This window comes from Hippocampus guttulatus, chromosome 3 (genome assembly GCF_054856545.1).
Source record: "Hippocampus guttulatus isolate MCC_2025c chromosome 3, RoL_Hgut_1.0, whole genome shotgun sequence".
NCBI lineage: Eukaryota > Metazoa > Chordata > Actinopteri > Syngnathiformes > Syngnathidae > Hippocampus > Hippocampus guttulatus.
The window spans coordinates 18,835,930-18,856,227 of record NC_141263.1 but is presented as its reverse complement, the minus strand read 5'-3'; the positions used below and the strand labels follow the sequence as shown (position 1 = coordinate 18,856,227).

At 39.3% G+C, this 20,298-nt stretch overlaps 2 protein-coding genes and 1 pseudogene across 3 annotated transcripts; 1 reads left to right on the top strand and 2 right to left on the bottom strand.

Moving 5' to 3' along the window:
- Positions 1 to 537: 537 nt before the first annotated feature.
- nip7 (NIP7 nucleolar pre-rRNA processing protein) lies at positions 538 to 2,604 on the bottom strand. The gene is made up of 5 exons (XM_086107266.1): positions 2,456 to 2,604; positions 2,267 to 2,353; positions 1,929 to 2,067; positions 1,376 to 1,516; positions 538 to 1,298 (listed from the first exon to the last, which is right to left on the bottom strand). The coding sequence occupies exons 1-5, from the start codon at positions 2,509 to 2,511 to the stop codon at positions 1,179 to 1,181; spliced, it is 543 nt and encodes a 180-aa protein (XP_085963392.1). The 5' UTR covers positions 2,512 to 2,604; the 3' UTR covers positions 538 to 1,178.
- A 26-nt stretch (positions 2,605 to 2,630) lies between these two features.
- On the top strand, positions 2,631 to 12,860 carry cdc42se2 (CDC42 small effector 2). The gene is made up of 5 exons (XM_086107263.1): positions 2,631 to 2,729; positions 5,138 to 5,373; positions 6,182 to 6,283; positions 6,389 to 6,464; positions 8,888 to 12,860. Exons 2-4 carry the CDS (start codon positions 5,320 to 5,322, stop codon positions 6,461 to 6,463), a joined length of 231 nt encoding a protein of 76 aa, XP_085963389.1. The 5' UTR covers positions 2,631 to 2,729; positions 5,138 to 5,319; the 3' UTR covers position 6,464; positions 8,888 to 12,860.
- An 823-nt stretch (positions 12,861 to 13,683) lies between these two features.
- On the bottom strand, positions 13,684 to 19,506 carry LOC147207761 (interferon regulatory factor 2-like; annotated as a pseudogene). The gene is made up of 7 exons (XR_015100463.1): positions 19,412 to 19,506; positions 17,811 to 17,910; positions 16,402 to 16,575; positions 15,507 to 15,647; positions 15,354 to 15,427; positions 14,936 to 15,029; positions 13,684 to 13,927 (listed from the first exon to the last, which is right to left on the bottom strand). The product of XR_015100463.1 is annotated as an interferon regulatory factor 2-like (transcript).
- Positions 19,507 to 20,298: the final 792 nt, after the last annotated feature.

Sequence of the window (20,298 nt, the reverse complement as noted above, 5' to 3'; positions counted from 1 at the left end):
CGTGCTTGCAACAATCGTATTTCCTGCATGAATTCCAATTATATTTCCTGCTACAGTGGTTTGTGCTCAGAATGTCAGTGTGTGTGCATACGTATATACACAAGCGCACACACACACAGAGCCATAAGTATGTGTGGGTCCATTTTATAAGTACATCCATTTTCTAATTCGCTTTTTCCTCACGAGAGTCCCAGGATTCCGGAGCCAATCCCAGCTGTTTTCGGGCAGTCGGCGGGGTACACTCTTAACTGGTTGTCAGTCAATTGCAGCGCATTAGTGACAGTTTTGAGTGTTCAACTAACCTGCCATTCCTGTTTTTGGAATGTGGGAGGAAACCGTAGTACCCGGAGAAAACCCACACAGGCACAGGAAGAACGTGCAGACTCCACACAGGAAGGCCAGAGCCGGAATTGAACCCTGCACCTCTGCAATGAGGTGGACGTGCTGTTAACAGGTCGCCCACTGTGCCGCCGGCAAGTCCATTCTTTTATATTTAAAAACATTATTGCTCTGTTGCATTTCACCACATGACTCCAATCATTACAAATAGGATTTATAGTAAATGTCATGTAACAAATGTGGATGAAGGTTGTGTGTGGGGTGAGGTGTCATTTGTCAAATCAACAGCAGCTGCAGTCCAACTGATAGAACCTTCCATTCATCCATATTCTAATCATCTTCGGGTCGCAGGCATACCAGAGCCTATGCCAAGTATCTTCGGCAGTAGGCAGGGTACACCCTGAACAGGTTGCCAGCCAATCGCAGGGCACACATACACAATCATTCATTCTCGCAATAATACCGGGGGACAATTTAAAGTGTTGTGTTAACCTGCCATGCATATTTGTAGAATGTGGGAGGAAACCGGAGTACCCGGGGAAAATCCACGCAGGCACGGGGAGAACATGAAAACCCCACACAGGAAGGCTGGAGTCAGAATCGAATCCTGCACCGTGAGGCAGACATGCTAACTACCGTAGTCTTCGCCATGCTGCCAAGTCCATTCTTTTATATTTAAAAACAAAGTTTGCTTTGTTGCATTTCACCACATGACTGCAATCATTTCAAATGGGATTTTTTGTAAATATAATAAATGTGGATGAAAGGTTGTGCGTGGGGTTAGGGGGTGTCATTTGTCAAATCAATAGCAGCTGTAGACCAATTGATAAAATCTTGATTTATGTTAATGCATCTTCATTCCTGATGAATTCGCCCACGTCAGCCTGATGGAACACAACTATGGACATTGGGTCCACTCGCCGACACTCCTGCGTCGTCTTGGCAGCCACTCCAAACCCCTGAAAAAACAATATGTAATGATTAGCTCAATATGTTCTTAGCATGTTGGAACATGAACCCTGAGGAGACTATCTACCAAGGGCACGTCAGCCATGGAGTAGACCACCACACCCTGGTACTGCATGGTGTTCTCCGTGATCCTCCCCAGACCGGACTTTAGGATGTGATTCCCGTACAGGAAAGATTGCTCGGCACCAGGTTTCACCCACACCTTAAACTTCATGAAGATCGAGTAAATCACACAAGTGCAACATTAGGTATAGCTACACACAATCTAATGAGAGTCAGTGGAAGTGTTTGAGTGTTTTCCCATGCATTTAATTCTCAAACACAATCCATTTTATTAGGGTAGTTTATCAGCAACTGAGCGGTAAATCAATGGAAAAACACTCGAAGGTCATAAGTGCAACAGTGATAGAGCGTGCCTTCTTGTGCATGATAACATATTTTACATAGTTTAAGGCACTGTCAAAGTAACTAGTTTTGCTTTCTCGCATATTTCTTCTCTTTGTCAGCTGGAAATGTTCGTGTCATTTAAAGCTGCGTTGTTCACACTGCTCTAATTGGTTCGTGACACACCATTTCCAAAGGCTGAAACTGCAATATTAAAAAGTCCGAATGAAACATACCTTTGCATAGGGCGCCAGAAAATCCAGAGCTGTGATGTGGAGCCGAAACTTGTCGGTCTTTGTAAATTTGCCAAAACAAGTGCCGACTGACACCAATTTGTCCCGGGAAATGTTTGTGGATAGTTTGAGAATATTCTGGCTGTGGAAACAAAACAATGATTGATCACTGATAATTCCTTGAGGAGTTTCCATGTACATCTTAACAAATGCTTCTCAAACTACGGTCTCATTTGGTGATTCTTACAATAATTTGCACTCAATTGTGTATCATTTTCTAGAAGTGAATACACACATTATTTTTCATACCCTGCTCTAAATCGTGTTAGTGATAAGATTACCTCATGTAATATACGCGATTGTTGTGAAGCCTGAAGCAGTACGTGCCGTCCGGTCTGTCCACGAGGAGCTTTATGTTTTCTCCTATACTGTTAAGAGAGAAAAATATAAAATTTTAATCACATGTATAGCCTAGCATGCTAATCCACAGAGTGATCAACCGCATCAAAATGCCCTCTCGCTTTACTTACTATTTCGACAGCTTCTCAAAAAATGTTTTCGTCTCTTCCTCCGTAAGCGGCCTCATCTTTTCAGATCAATATAAATATATTTTGAACGCGAATCTTGGAAGAACCGGAACCCCCACGAGTAACGTGCAAAGCGTGGGTCAACACGGAAGTGGTCAAACTTTAAAACGGAAGTCGACGCAATTTCTCAACATTTTACTTCCTGGTGTTTTTGTGCGCTTTCTCTATCTTTGCAGTCGACAGTAACGTATGACACGGGCAAACTAGTCACTGTGAGGTAAGACCATTTACCATTCGGTAAAGGTATATATGTAAAGCGATTAATTCACGGCGATGCACGCTCGTATCTGTTTAAAGTACTTGCTGTTTGAAATCGTCAATTTATTTGTGTCCTATCGGAAATGGGGCTAAGTTAGCACGACAGGCTAGCTGTCAGTGGAGGAAACGGCGAACGAGCTAACCCTTTTAGCCCCTTCAGACGCTACCGCGCGTTTTGACCTTTTAAACGTGAATGAATATAACACGCCTCAAATTAAACATTCCTTTGCTTTATCTAAAATATTTAACGTAGTGACATTTGTTATTTACGCTCAACGCTTGAAGCGGGCTTTTATTAGTCACTGTGGTACACAGTTACATAACACCGTGTTCCTAAATACAAATTACGGGTTTGTGTGGTAATGTGAGTTTAGAAACGTATCAAATAATCCACCCAGAGCTGCATTAACTTCAATTAAACGAATTGCTCATTGTTAGATTATAAATCGGCTTGTGCATTTGTAAGTCGTTTATCAGCATTAGTGACCCGTGAACGTTTGTCAAATATGTATACTGACTTATATGATGTAGTCCAAAACCATTAAAGCAAATGAAATGCCTCACAAAAAATTGAGCTGCGTGGGAAGGGGAGACAGTGAATAGGCGTAGGTCCAAATAGGGAAATATCTAGTACCAGCGACCATTTCGCATATGAGGGATCTTTTTTTTCCCCCAGTCCACAGAAAGTGTAAAATTGATGCCAATCATCAGAGTCGAAACAATTCGACCATTGGTTCTCATTGTTTCTGGGACCCGCATTTCCCTATTGTTACAAAGGAAGTTGTAGAAATCAAGGAAACTTATTATTTAAAAATAGCATATGAAAACACAAAAGCACACTATTTTTATACAATTGTTTAACAGGAGACTTCAGAGCACATTTAAGAAACACAGTGTGCACATGATAACTGCGTATTTTAAAACGAATAAAGAAAAGTTTAATAGCATTTTTTTTTTCCAGGAAACTGCAACACCAATATTTGAGGAAATAAACTTGCCTAGGGCGGCCCGGTAGTCGAGTGGTTAGCACGTTGACTTCACAGTGCAGAGATGCCGGGTTCAATTCCAGCTCCAAGCCTTCCTGTGTGGAGTTTGCATGTTCTCCCCGTGCTTGCGTGCGTTTTCCCCGGGTCCTCCCGTTTCCTCCCACATTTCAAAAACATGCATGGCAGGCTGGTAGAACACTCAAAATTGCCCCTAGGTGTGAGTGTGGGCGCGAATGGTTGTTTGTTTCTGTGTTCCCTGCGATTGGCTGGCAACCGATTCAGGGTGTCCCCCGCCTACTGCCCGAAGACAGCTGGGATTGGCTCCAGCACCCCCCGCGACCCTAGTGAGGATCAACCGATTCAGAAAATGAATGAATGAATGAATAAACTTGCCTATGCTAGGCTAGTGCGACAGCAACAAGAGTTGGCACAGTTTGAAGGACTATGCTATAATCACACGAATAGTGACATTTGATACTGCTTTGGCAAGATGCTGTTACAATGAGTTTGGCGTTATAACGATATCATATCACAAGCCATGATTTTCGTTAGCCAGAAGCTGTGCTGCACTGTTTGTTTTATGGTATAAACTAGTGGCTAAAATGTGAGAGTTGTATTCGCAGTCCCTGACTGAATGTGTTCCTTGTGGTAACTGAGCATGCCTCTGAATGTGAATACATGTATATATATTTTTAATCTATTTTTGTACTCGATGTCTGCCACCTACCCTAAAATGGTGTCAATCCACCAGTTGGCTATTCTCTCCAGACATGGCCGTCCCTTGGGGCATTTCTCAAATTCAATTATTCCCTCCAAACATAGCCTTCCCTTCACATTCCTCCACTTTTCTTTCCTCCCTGTCACATTGCTATAGAAAAACATGGATTCAACTCGCATCACATGGCGTTTCCATTTTGGGTCATTTTTTCCTCAAATAAATGTAAAGAGCTATAGAGCGCTAGGCCAAATGGCGCTCTCTCTGTCAAATGCTATATGTAATCAGACACTCTCTTTATGACATCAACCCCTCCCTCCCTAAAATGTGAGTGTTATTGACTGTCAATAGTAGGTCGCTGCGCATGCTCATCTGCTACTTACTGTACTGACCTAGTTTCTTTCTCCGTGTCACTTATTCCAAACGTTGGTGTATTCTTTTCACATTTTTCAGTCATGCTAGGTGTAACTACTAGCTGTATTTGGAAACCAATATTCCAAGCGCATAAATGTGCATTAAAAGTCCTCATACTGAAAGAGGTTCAGCTGTGACCTCGTTGCTAGCCCTATCAGAATTGTCAATAGCATTTTAATTAGCCAGAGTACACCTTTTGTCATTTGAAATTAGAGCTCCTTCTGATACTTATTTTGAACAACCTGTGGTCAGGAGGGAGTTCCTTGCACTGGGCAGAAGCTTCTCAGAGAAAACGTTTGTCCCGGAGTGACCGCCATCAGTTTCCACCGTGCGTCTGCGGCTGTGCTGACATCAGACAGACAGGAAGGCACGCGGCGAGTGGCGGCTCAACCGAAACAGGAAACTGCTACAGCGGCGTTGTCACTGGCCTGGGAATGACTGAATTCTGGGTTTGTTTCAGCTGCTGTATTGCGGAGCAGCCACAGCCTGTAAGTATACTACATTTCAATTTCTGTATGGACCAATGTAGAATTCCTGCATGTTCCTTTGTACGAAATGTGGGGTTTTCTCAAATTTTAAGCATATGTGTATACTGTATTTAAAGATATTAATTCAAATACTGCACTGGTTTAACATAAAAAGAATGTAATCTCTGTGAATGCAATGACAACTCTGGATCACCTGCTCTAATGTTCTGTAATTTTGGCGGAGCAGCCAGCACACATCTCATTGCCGCTAACATTATTATAATTTCTTGTACAAACTTACAAAACATACAAGTCTGATATTTATTTATGGATAAAGAGAAGTGGTGTGTTTAAAGCGACACTAAGTAATAACAGGTTTAGCTTCAAAATGGTTTTGAATCTACATTGGCTTCTGTTAAGGAGAGTTTAAAACCTTGTTGTTCTTATATCAACTTGATTTAGAAATTATATTGGTGGACCTCTTGGCACCCCTCATGTTCAATACCAATCTTACCGTTCAGTTTGTGCAATGTTTTTTCATAGTTGTCACACACCAAAATGATCATAGTTTATTTTATATAATACATGATATTTTTGTTATCTAACAAATGCTAATTGTCTCCATACAAGTGCAGTTTGACTCCATAACTGCAGGGGCGACCCAGAGAAATCTTGTATATTGCTATTAAAAAAAAATATATATATATATATCTCAAGGCGACTGATTCTGTTAGGTGATTTGAATTCCTCCTCTTATAGTTTGTAATGTGAAATGCAAAAAATAAAATGTTAGTTCATCTACTTCAAAAACCAACGTATTGTTTGCCAGAAACGTCGGCGGCGGATTGACCGCTCCATGATCGGCGAGCCAACGAACTTCGTTCATACCACGCACGTCGGCTCGGGTGACATGGGCCTGGGATTGCCGTCGGTAGGTTTGGAAAAACTCTTTCTCTTCTCCTCACATAAACCCACCCAAGTCGTGTTAGTATGCTTTGGTTTCGCTTGCTCAAAGCCGCTTACTGAACACTTGCAGGTGGATCTGGTTCAGGCCCAGATGAAGTCCAAAGGCGGCTACGTACACGGCGGCTCTGAAGGCTCACAATTATGAGGTGAGACACGTGTGTCTGTTTCTTTGACTTGAGGTGTAAGTGTTTGCCATAGCAGCCCAACATGGTGATTTAAATGTTCCACTGGAGCCTCTAAGGTTAAACACAACCTCCAGTTTGTTTAGAAGCAAGTTATGCTCACAGGAAATGATCGAAATAATAGTTTCCAGAGTTGGGGTTGCACCCTGTCATCACAGTTCTGAGCTTTGGGGTTTGAATCTTAACTGTGACCTTTCTTTGTGGAGTTTGCATGTTGTGTGTACATGTGCTTGCTTGGGTTTTCCATGGCTTTCCTCCTAAATTTCAAAGACATGCATCAAAGACTCGAAATTGTTCATTGGTGAGAATGGCTGTGCTATGTGATTGGCTGTTACTGTCATCAAGTCATTTAACTTTACAGCCATTGTTTTCAGGAACATTCTGAACTGGCATACCAGGGCTGAAACGATTACTTGAATAATTTCATTACAGAAAACGTCGACGCAAAGTCTTTGCTTCATTGTAGCACAGAGAATGTTTTTGCAGACTCACACACACCGCTCCATGTAGAAATAAGATGGTGCGTCAAATTCAACACAACTTCATTTGTATCGCATTTTAAAACAACCAAGACAGCCGTTAGAAATGCGTCAGATGATGGCAAAGACAGTGAAAACAATTTATTCATAACACAAATGCAGCAGAAAGCATAAAACACAAAAAAAATGCTCAGCCTCATTCTGAGTCAAAAGCCACCGAAAATATGAAAACTATCTTTTAAGATGAATTTTTAAAATGGACAGCGGCTGCATTTCTAATATTTAATGGAAGGTCATTCCAAAGGGAGGGACCGGCAACGGAAAAGGCTCGATCCCTCTCAGCCTCCTTTTTTTTTGTCCAACATTAGCAAATGTCGGTCTTTGTTGTGTCCACAGTGCTCATTCAGATCCACACCTTAATTTGTCACATTAAGACCCTTGGGCAGGAGCGTCATCACGATTTATCTACTCGGTGTTCATCCGTGGCAAAATATGCACGTTGTGATTCCGCCCACACTTGATCACAAAACCAAATGCATTTCCTGTTGATGAAGGAGCGTCTTGACAAATGTCCTTTCAATTGAAGCAAACCCTGCCGCTTTGCATCTGTTTTGCTCATGTGTCTCTCATTGGCCTTGTGACTGTTACTCAGCCACTAATCTTATTGTCATTGATTGTGTCTGTGTGAGAAAATAAACCAAGTGAGCTTGTTTGTAGGGCTGCAAAGTAGTGGGAAAAGCATGTGCTCTGCAATATAGGTGGTGAATCATCCATATTATATCGACCTAAAGAAAGAACAATGAAAGAAATAGAATTAGTTTCAATCTGTAAAAATCAACAGGCTCAAGGTATTCTGAGCTAATTAATTGAATAACTCAGACATTTTCATGTGAACATTTTTAAAGTTATTTCATGTTGGTAATACCCCAAGATACTGTTCTCCTATTGAATGGTGATGCGCATGAGAGGCTTCTCCTGATTGGTGAAAATCAGATAAACGCATACCATTTCATATGAATTTATCACGTCTTTGCGGTACACACACAATGCACTGGCCATTGTCGCGATGACAAGTTTTCGTTATTGTGTGCCTCGTATATTTCTTCCCTTTTGAATCTACTTAACTCATTCACTCCCAAAGACGTTTTTAAACGTCTTTTCAGAATTGGCTGGTACTGAATGAGTTAAGAGGTGCAAAATATTTAAATGAGTCTCTCTTGAGTTTGATTTCAAACACCCCAAAAATAGGCCCCAACTAAAGTCAAACACCCCAAAAGTAGGGCCTTTTATGGACTTCACCAATAATTTGCCGGGGGGGGGGGGCCTCAAAAGTAAAAATAAATATAGAGGGGCATTTCAAAACATTGTTCTTTTGAATGGCAGCAGATTTCAGCAGTTAATTTAATAAGGATTAAGTGTTTGTCTTGTTGTTTGGCCTTTTTTTAGGATTCGGGGGGGGGGGGGGGGGACATGGTGCCACGGTAGGACACGTGGTGATGGGGGTATGTGATGATAACCATCAAATAGAAAACAGAACTTTTTTTAAGAGTGTTGGTTGCTCAGCAAAAAGTGATATTATTAATTGCGTATTTGTTTTGGCTCCAACTAAATGCTAACATTAATTATTAAACCCTATTGTATTGAGTTTGAGTTAACTCATTCAGTGCCCGCCATTTTCGGACCCTCCTTTACCATAACATTTGCAAAATACAATAACAATTAAATAATGACCAGGAATTGAATCTCTGGACTCGTAAGTCATAAAATACATCTTTGAGATTGACCGTTAAGAGTTCCAACCATTTTTTTCTCTGTCTGTTTTTATAAAAAGGTTTCCTCAAAAATCATTTTGTTTGTTTTGTTGTCATATGGGAGCATCCTAACGTGTTCTTTTCTTCCCCATCACAGCCCTTCAAGTGTGGCAGAAACTACTACTGTTGTTTATAGGAGGAAGCAGTTCACAGTCTTTCACAGACGCCGGACCAAAAGAGAAAAGTACTGCTTTTCCATAATGTTGTATATATTTTTTATTTTCCATTGCTTAATTTTTTTTTAATGAAAGCACTGCTATCCATTTGCTGCCATGCTGTTGCACTGTAAAGAGTACCAGTTAAAAAATAGAGAGGAGGTAGAGGAGGCTTTATTGAGGATGCTCATTGTCGTCGTCAGACGTATGCTTGTGCGTGTCTGTGAGCGCGCGTGTGTGTGTGTGTATAAATGAGGAAAACTCTGTCACTCTCGTCGCCCACATGGATGCCTGTATTTATTATCGCATTTGCAAACGGACCTCACGGTGGCTGGGCCACGCCAGAGACGTGGAACTGTCTGTTTCTTTTTTTACTTTCTCTCTCTCTCAGAGGTTTGACAAAGGACAGGTGGAGGTAGCAAAGCAAGTTGTTGGTTTTTGTTTGTTTCTTTTCGTATTGAGAGACGTCGCATGATCCTCTGAATCGTCTGCAGGGTTAATGATTGCTGTTTTCTACTAAACTTGAATTGAGTCGCGTACACTGGACCATACACCATGTACACTCACGCCTGCTTAGGAATTATGCTTTTTTTTATCTACTCATAGATTAAAATCATGTAGAATTTTAATAAACTATGAACTTCCTTATCTGTCGTCATGTTCTTATTATTTCGGGGGGGTTGTTGTTGTTTTTTTTTTTACGGCTTAGGCTAATGTTGTTTGAATAGATTTTTCTTTTAAATATGTTTTTGAGATCCAGGAAATAGTGAAAGCTGAAATGAACTTGAAAGTGCCCCCACCGCACACAAGTGAGTTGGTCAGGTGCCATTCAGGTGACAGTGTTCTCCTCCTCCTTTTAGACTTAGTTAACCTTTAGGGCTTATTTGGGGGGGTTTTTTTGCCTCCACCAGAGTGTTTTTTTTTTTTTTAATTCCCGTCCTTTTTTTTTTGTCAGTCGGATATTATAAAAAGAACGTGTAGGGGTGGAGCATGGGCCAAAGGTAGAACATGTGTATGGCTCCAGTATATTTATTTCAGGTGTGATCTCTTATAGATATATTTTTTTCTCTTAATGACAACATTAAAGCACATAAAGGGGGGAAAGGGTATCAATGAATTTATACACTTTTAAGTGCTGATTAAGATTGTCTGGCATTTATCTGCTCTCTACGGCGTGCCATGATACCATATTTCCTCAAATAGTGTCCCATGGCCTGATTTAGTGTTTCATGTGAAGTAAGACATTGATTTGATTTATTTTTTAAGTGTTTGTTGCTTTTTCAGACCATGACCCTAATATTGAGTGTGTGACAACAGGCGAATGTTTTTCAAAGAAACCCTTGCGTTTCTTTGTTGTTGAACTATTCAACAGAAAGAAAACGGGCATCAGTTATCAAAAAGTCAAAGCTGGAATTCATCCTCGGTTTCTGACAAAGTTCCGTGGCTAAGACTGTAGCATAGCCAGAATTTATGCGCAATTCCCGAGCCTGTATGTTCTCACTAAATGGGTCTTAATTAGTTGTGGCTATTTGCAGTGCTGCTTTTGCATTTATGTTGAGGTTTCTCAGTGCCTGTCTCCTACCTTCAAACACATTCAAATATCATCTTTTAATGCGAGTCTGTAAAATTCCGTACAGTACACCAATCCATAACTCATTGTTTTGACTCTTTAGTGTCATTCATGCGTCGTGTGCACAAGGTTCATGTTTGGTGGCCATTGGACACGAAAAGATAGCAGGCTATGTCTTGGAAAGACTAAAAGGCCGTTATTTGGCGGTGTATTTTTTCACTCTGCTAAACAAGCAATAAAGGAATTCTCAACGTTTGGGCAATTTAACGTTGTACGTTTATCTCGTACACAAGGTTCAAACTCGGTAGCAATGGGAATCCTGGAAATGATCACAATTACCCTAACTCCAACCCGGAGCATGAATAGCTGTGTTTTCAGCACGGACTCAGGCTGGTGCAGCTGTGTTGCATGAACGGATGAAGCCTAAACAGATGAGAGGCAAAATGTCCCCCAAGACAAACCGAGGAAGCCAATTGCAAATGATTCAATGCTCTGAGAATATCCACAAACCTGTTTATTAGTCTTGAACGACATGCCGGCCAAACACCATGTTGCTCACTAAAACTGGCTTCCGTTTTTCCTTGGTTGAAAATGGGGCCATTGTCAAAGTGGAGGAAATTGTGAACACAAAACATTTTGGCTTCTGCTGTTTGTGGCCTGAAACAAACAAACAAATAAATAAAATAAAATCAGGGAGGCGCTCACGACCCAGTTATTGAAGTCCCCTTTGCAACCACAACCATTTGCAAATTTCATCAGGATGAACAGCCCTGGATAAAGTGAACAAAAATAATTGCGCCACGCCCAAATGTTCTCCATGATAGGAAAAGGTTCCCCATTCATAGTTTAAGTGGAAGTCACGCCCAGCCATTTCATTAATTAGAGTGGAGGCCACTGTTTGAGGAAATATGCTAGTTTTTCTCAGTTAGGCTCAAGCTACTAAAAGCAATGCAGCCTCATCACGGACCTATATTCAAATCCGTACTCTTATTTATGTCGTCATCCGATTCCAGCACATTTGCTTTGCATTGATTGTTGTAGCGTGGCTGCGGGTTCGGTTTCATTGGCCCAGCCTTCATGGATGCACCAACGGTATGAATGTTAACCACCGTCCACATTCTGTACGCCATTGCTAACCGGGATCTTTTGAATGCATGCGCTTTTGTGTATTGGTATCTCCTGTGGTTGAACACGTGTCCATGAGAATGTAATTGTACCATAAAGCCAGCAAAACGTGTCAGTGTCTGTACCATGCAATATAAGAAAATATACCAGCCAGAGTCTTTATATCCATTCTTAAAGAGATACGATTGTCCCCTAGTTAGTCACCCCAGGTAAAAACGTATTTACCGTGATGGCAAGTATTTCCAATGATGTTTTGCAAGACTTTTTTTAAGCGTTTAAACTACCAATTATTTCTGTTCAATATTTTTTTGCATGTGGAAAGTGATGCATATTTGATTTTCCAACTCCTATGCTAAATTACAATGGACGGAAAAAGTCTACACCCTCCTGTTGAAATGCCATTAAAAAAAATAAATGAATGAATGCAACCTACAACCTGTACAACACAAATCGGAAACAAATCAACGCTTTTTGAATTGTGGCATGAAACTAAACAACGGAGTGCACATCCTTATAACCGGGGATGTGACGGTGTTTGCGAATCTCGTTTCACCTCAAGTTAAATGGCAGTCAGCACTCACCCGCCACCATTTAGTTGCTCATGCAGTCGAATATGACTACAAAAATGTTAAGAAAAGTCTACTTGAACATATAAATTTTATTTATGGTGAAACAAAGGTACTTTAAACACCAGCAGGTGTGTGCTGACTCCAATTTAACGTTGGATATGAATATGACTTGTCCAAGCACAGCCACATCGCCCGTTGTAAGAGAGCATACACACGTGCCTCTACGTTTTCAGTTGTGTATTTATTTATTTTTTACTTCCCCTGTTACGATATGTTTTAATTGAATTCGACAGGTCATAAGTTAAATTAATGTTGGGGAAAGATTTGAAATGATTATTTCGGTCTTTTTTTTTTAACATTACAAATTGGAAAAGGGTTGTAATTTTTTCTGTCCACTGTAAAATGCAACTTTTCAACAGCAGGGCGTGCTAGAGGACAAGTTGAATGTCCCCCCCCCCCCTTTTTTTTCATGCTATAAATCAACAATAGGATATGTACTTTGTTTTAGTTACATTATTGTATAAAATCCAGCGTTAGACCAGTGTTTTCCCACATCGGCACTGTATGACATGTTCCTTTCATTAAGAAAAAAAAGTCCATGCTGTCTTTCATTTGTGCAATGGGAAATAAATGTCTCATGTTGATGTTTTACCAACAGCGTTGTCCATTTTTAAATGCATCAAAAACATTTTTAAAAGAGCAGATAAGTGGAGTGAATGCATTTAAAATATGTCCCATAACTTTGGGATTTGTTTTAATTAAAAAACAAACTTTGAGTTACAGGGTTTAGGGGCATAAAATTGAAAATGTTAATACAATTTAAACATAAAAAAATACCAATGTAGAGGCTGGGCGACTTTGGTTTGTAGCTGTACAATGAAAAATGTGTTTCACTATCGGGAAAACTGATATATATTGTGCAATCAAATTGAAATGTATCCAATTTCTTTTTTTGTTCATCCTCAACATTTTTCTTAGCTTCATTAGGTGATAAGAAAAAGTACAACTGCATATTAACCCTAATGTTATCACATTACAGGGTACATGAAAGAGTTTAAAATAAAATAAAATGTAAACATTGTCATTCTAAGAATAATTTAGTTTATCATCCAAACAATATTTTTCCTTTAAATTTTTTTTTCATACTTATTTTTGGGGATAAGGAAAATACAAATATGTTTTTGTATGCTATGAAAAGCATGTTGTTTTCTTATCGCAAAGTAATTTGGTTGTTCACTCCCAAACAACAATGGCAGAAAATTGTAACTTAATTAAATGAGGCACAAAAATGTCCAATGAAAAGCAAATATCTTCATATGTTTTTATTCTATTCATCCAAATAAACAGAAGACAAAAAAAACACTGGCGATATATCCTTTTCACTGGACATATAATTTCTTGATGCCACAATTTTTGACAGTCCAAACAATGCAAAATGAGATCATTCCTCTTTGTTGCTATAGGGAGTCATCGACGTGAGTAGGAAGCACTTAAAACATGAGCTAATGCGTGGCTTGGAACAAGATCTTTTGTCTTGTCTTTTATTTCAGCGGGTTTGCGGGAAAAGAAAACATTTAATCACGTACGCGACGCGCACACGCAGACACATTGTTCCTGATGTTGCTACAGTGTAAGGGTCTGCTGATGTAAGGACCAGTCTGACGCAAGTTCATTGCCGTTGTCTATTTGCAGGGAGAAGAGGCTGTCGTCCACTGGACCTAAGGGAACACAACACAACAGTAACTGGACAGTTTGGTACAGGCAGAATGAGAATATGATCTAAAATTCTGCCTTTACAAAGATAATAATGCTGAGTTTTGGAATGACTGGTCACAAGTGGCGTTCATTTAACAATATGGTCATGAAAGACAGTGGGTCTAAATCTGAGCCATGTTGTTCCCCTGAACTCCAATTACACTCGTCAATAGCCAATTTTCATCAGAGATGGCTTCATATGTCCCTAAATGTATTTTTGACGTTGATTTCCAAGCAACTTTATTCATGTCATTTGACAACTTTATTCTCTAAATTTTACATATATTCTGACTTTATTCTGAAGACTTTGGGTCATATTTTCGTGCCCAGAACAAGTCTAGTGAGGTCTGACTGTGCCTGCATGGAGTTTTCTCTCTTTTGGCATTTTTGTGGACAAACACATTTAGAAACGGGCATTTCCGCCGTTGTGGGCGTGATCACAGCGAACTTGCTTCCCAGTCAATGGAAGCGGCTCTTCTCATTGCTTTTAAATGCAGCACAGGAGAGGCGTACGGATGCATGGCTGGAGTCCATTCAGGCGTTCGACATGTGCCACAACTTATTTTTCATAATATTCCGACTTCTTTTCATTCATGTCATTTTACAACCTTATTCACGTTTGGCTTTTTTCTCACATATCACATTTTTTCCCAAAATTATGGCTGTTTCATATAAAACCATGGCACACTTCCAACCTAACCTTTTTCTGACCAAAGTATGACACTTTTTCATCGAATATTACTTAAACCTCAAACTCATGACTTCGTCTTACATATTACAACGTAATGTTATGAAAAAGTTCAGATATGTAGGGATTTTTAATGACTCTTCACATAATATATCAACTCCATCATCGTAATTCCCATCGATTTTATTTTCATCAAAATATGACCACTGAGTATTTTTGAAAAATTCAAAGTTCTCACTGACTCCACAAGCATGCATACATAACATGTGTAGTGTGTCCCTACAGTGCCAGTGGTCCCAGAGTGGGTAAGCCCTCCATCCTCTTTGAGCACAAGTGTGGTTGCACGACTCAGTCGTGCTGCTGAAGTGACCAACCAGCTGCAGAAAAACACAGAAAGAGCAACGTCTAGTTGGCCAATACACAATAAGGACACTCAGCATCCAAAACATTAGGTACGCTCCGACCCGTATCACCCATTCTGCAGTCACGTGCGGTGAGGTTCACGACTGGGGAAACACTATTCCCCTGGAGTCGGAAAGACACATATTCAGATAATCTAACGATGAAATTGCTGATTCTCGCTGATGCTCATGTTGCAAGTGTTGATTTAACACAACGCTGTTGTTTGATGTGGTGCAGAATTTCACTGTACCATACTGAACCATTTCAAATATCGCAACCCTCTCATGTCGATAAATAACCTTTTGAAGGTCCGGAGGATTCTCCTGTGATACCTTGGCTCCGTCCTCCTGTTCCATGGCCTCCAATAACATGTCTGCAAAATGACAACAATAAGGCAAGTCGCACATTTCACGGTCACAGTGCAAAACGTGCAAAACAAATGAACGACTCACCCGCCACAGCAATGCTGCACGATGCCTCTTGAGTGCTTGAAACGCCGCTGGGAGGATGCCACGGCTGCGGCGACGCATCAACAGGCGCAAGCGGTCTGATGCGCTGCTGCTCTTTTAAATGCTGACTCCGCATCCGGAGTCCTGACCGGAGAGAAGGGGCTGTTTGTGACTCAAGGTTTGTCACATCAGTATAATTTTCATTCACATCCTACTTCAAATATGTTTTCGTGTAACGTTATGACATGGATCTCATTAAAAGTTGTCATTTATCACACCATTATTACCACTGGAGAAGTAGTGTAAAATATTTTCTCATTTTTCCACCTCATCTAATATGTTTTTGCATATGACACAATTTTTACCACTGGAGAAATTGTGTGAAATATTTTCTCATTTTTCTACCTTATCTAATATGTTTTTGCATATGACACAATTTTTACCATTGGAGAAATAGTGTAAAATATTTTCCCATTTTTCCACCTCATATACATTTTTTTCATCTAAAACGTTTTGGGGGCCGGGGGTTTGTTATCATATTTTTTTAAATATATTTTTGCATTCTGGTGGCACGGTGGTCGACTCACAGTGCAGTGGTAGACCACCGTGCCACCCGTTAATTCTTATAGTTTTGTCTAATTAAATGTACAGTAGTTGTATATTTTCATTTTTTGCATCGTACCTTTTTCCTTGCCTAATTTTTTTGTTCTTATATTTGTGATATTTTGAGCATTCGTTTCTTTGGCAGTCACACAGGTAGTGATGTCGTGGTAATATTCCTGATCATGATCGTTTTGCTGACTGTACTGTATCATGATCTGAACTGCTATAGCGTTTGCTCATTGAGAGCCAGAGTCGCTCCGTCCAGTATGTGTAACGTATGGTGTGTTGCAGTCACCTCTATTGCGAACACTGGGGCCGGGGAGCATCTTGTAAACTCTGTAGGCGTCGCTGCCTCTCTTGTTGCTGTGCTCACGTAGCTCACGTACGTCAGGGAGAGAGTTGAGGGCGCAGCGGAAGTTGGCCTTCCAAGTCTTTGGGTCGGCTTTGTGTTGGTCTGGACGGTATCGGCCTGCAGTTAAACACGTCCTGTTTGGTTCAGGCTCATCTAAAGTTTGTTAACTACACAGCGGACATTTCAGATATTTGGCTTTCATTAGATTGCGCAGGTCTTCCTAATGTTTTGTCCAGTAAGGACAGTCAAGTTGACAGTGCAACATGATCGCGTTCACTTTGAGAGGAACCAAGGCCATTAGTGATGCAGCCAATTGCACATGAGCAAAGCGTGACAGAGGATCCACTTCCTCCGCATGCTGCTGACAACATTAGATGTATGCTTGCAAATGCATGTCTCGTAAAGTACCCCTTCCCCCTGAAAATATCACAAAGTTGTGATTGTTTGAGAATAAAATCTTAATTTGAAGTGAATGTCAATTTTCCGACAATAAGTATCAATTTTTGGTCTTAAAGCGGATGTCGAAAAAGTTTTTAACGATATGTTCTTGTTAACTAAGGCCTAAACAACGTCGACAGCAAGTGACAAAATGGCTGCCCCTCGAGATGGATAAAATTGGGTTGATTTTGCTGCCTAGTTCATAGTCCACAAATGCAATAATAATGATAATACCACATTCCGGCTAATGGTCCTGCATTGAACATATTATTGGAAACGACATTTTTGACCTGGCTTCCCTTTATACAGAAGAGGATTCTTTTTTTTCTTCATTGGCCCTAATCCTCTTCCGTACCCTTTAAATTTTACAACTTTACTCCTGTAAATGATTTTTGCAAGTAATCTTGTAAAATTGTAAATGCAAAATGCACAAGTTAATGGAAGCATAAGACTTCTACAATAAATGCAGACATATACCGGTACATATATTTGAAGATTACAGACAGAAGAAGACAAACCGCAGTAAACAGTAGTCTTCTGTAAAGGATAAAGAATTTATGCCTGTGAGTACACTCCGTCTGTCTGCATGTGTTGCTACCATTTATGTTCAAGTATAAGTTCTTTAAAAGTTTATACCGACCGTGATATCAATGCTTGTTTTGTTAGCCCGTCGACTGTGTTTTCATTACATGTTAGCATTAAGCTAGCAGATTTAATGCAGACAAACGATAGCTCATATTGCTAAAAATGTTGGAAGTATTTAATTATCCAAAACGCCTTATGTCCATTATGAAGAATTAAGTTTCACAGAGACAAAAAAAAAAAAGATCGTTTAATTGCTGAATGCTTTGAGAACAACGCACTTTATTCTTGAGCTTTTTGATTAGAACTTGGAAGTTTTTTTTCTGGCGTACCAGTGTGCTCAGCCCAGCTCCTGAAGAGAGTGGCGTCTCGGTCGATATTCCAGCCGTGACGAGCTGCGTGTTTCCACGGGATTTGGAAAACCTGCTCCGACTGGAGGCACACATGGAGAAGGCGCGTTCATCATGTGCACCGTTGGCAAGCAGTATAACACTGCTACACACACGTATAAATGTTACCTGACACTTTTGGTGGAAATATATTTATTTCACATTTGTTGTTTTTAAATATTAGCATGTATAATTTCTGTCTTTATTAGACTACAATCACAAAATACAATGGAAAAAACATCTTATACTGTACTTTGATACTTATACGTATTTATTTTGGCCTCAAGTTGAGAAATTTCAGAATAAGACTTTTTTTTTAAATTACATTTCTTGTTTGACTTTCTACTCATTAGTTGTTTTTTTATCCATAATACGACTTTAGTCTAGTAATATAAATTTATGCGGAATAATATGGAATTTTCATTTTGTTCATATAAATCTTGTAACATAAGGACTTTTTTTCTCATTAATTTGTGACATTTTGCCAAAGTTAAGATTTTATTCTAGTATTTTTGGAATTTTCTTCTTAATATATAGTGTGTGACTTTATTCTCATAATATAAATTTTATTCTTGTATTATCTTATTCTTATGAAAAGATGTACTTTTAAATCATACTATTATGCCTTTATTTTAAATGATTTTTATAGGGGGGTCATTATATTATGAATGAAACTTATGCATTGCAGTCATTTTTGTAGTTGGCTAAGTCATCTTTCATTGAAATTGATAAAAACCCACTTTTTAGCAAGTAGTAGTGGTTTTATTCATTTGTCAACAATAAGTTAAAAATGACATTGGCAAGTATTCTATTAGGCAAACAAAACACAGTATTACTTTTGTTGTCATTTTTCCTGTAGAATTATACTTTTTTCATGCGATATTATTACTTTATTCCTGAGAAAGTCGAACTTATATCCTATAATATTATTTCGTTTAACTTTATTCATATGATACTGCAACCTTTGTAAATTTAGGACTCTTTTTTGTACTTATTAGAATCTTACTTTATTTTTTAAACATGACTTTATTCCTGTTATACTCAGACTCTTTTGTTGTAGTACTAGTATGTAATTTAAAAATATAAATGTAGTAATTTAATTGCTTTTTTCATAAACTATATTGTCATAATATTAAGGCTCTTTTTCATGTAATATATTGCATTTTACCTTTGTAAAATTGTGACCCCCCCATAAAACATTGTCAATATTGCGTAATATTTTAATTTTCAAAATGACTGCGCTGAAAAAGGTCATAAAAAGAGGCTAGAATTCTACACAATATTGAATATTTACAGGTCACTTTATTAGAAGACTTTTGCATCCTCAAATGGGATTTGTTGTGTCAAAACTCCATCCGACATGCAATGTGGCCAGGTCAAAATATTAAACACAGCTCTTAATGTGATGCAGTGCAGTTACTGTTCAATTAATACAAATCATTAGTCTTTTTATAAAGGCAGCATTTTGATGATTGCGCAGTTGTGTCCCGTGTTTAATCCAGTGAGTGTCCATTATGTGCACGTAATTTATGATGACGATCTACCTTGTCGATCCAGCAGACTCCCGGGTACTTCCCAGACTCGATCTGCTCCTCCAGCCACATCCTCAGTCTCAGGCGGCCAGCTGGTTGCATGTTCAGTCCAAGCTTCAGGTGCGTTGAGAAGAAAGTGTGCATGTGGGGAGATGCGTGTAGAATCTGAACTATAGGTGTCACAAAGCCAAAGTCATTTTTGACAGGCTTGCAAAAATAAAGGCTCTGCTTCAGTTCTTCTCGAATCAACCAATTGGAGGCCTTCTCTGCTTCGAGGAGGCATCCTTGCCACTGATCTGTATTCTCTTGTTACAAGTAGGGCAGGGCTTCATTGCCTTAAAATAATATCTCCAATTTTTTAAAAAAGTTTTTATCAACAATTAGACAAATGACGCTGACATTATTCCACGCAAGCTTTTTTTTTTTTGCATGTTACATTAAGCAGTGCATTTTAGTGGCAACACACTTTGAACCTATGGGAGCTATAAACACTTTTTTAAAAGATTTTAAAATATTAACTCGTCCAACAAGTAAATTCAAATTCATCACAAAATTCGATGAATCGGCTTGCCTTAAATTACAGGAAGTGACGTCATCCCTTGGGCGTCACACCGTCTTTCGAGACTTTCACAGCAGGGCCAAGATTTAAATGATCACATCAAAAGTCAGAGTAGTATCACTAATAATGAACAATAATAATGAACATATTGTTAACTTTCTTTCGGTGACATTATGGGAAATTTAAAGCATGTTCATGGTCACACATCTTAACATTAAATATCATATTAATAATTAGTAATAAACATGGTTGAATGAGTTCCTTTAATAAAACCACTGCATTGTTATATTTGTAAATAATTGTTGATACAGTTCTAGTATTGGATCTTAGATTAAGCAGA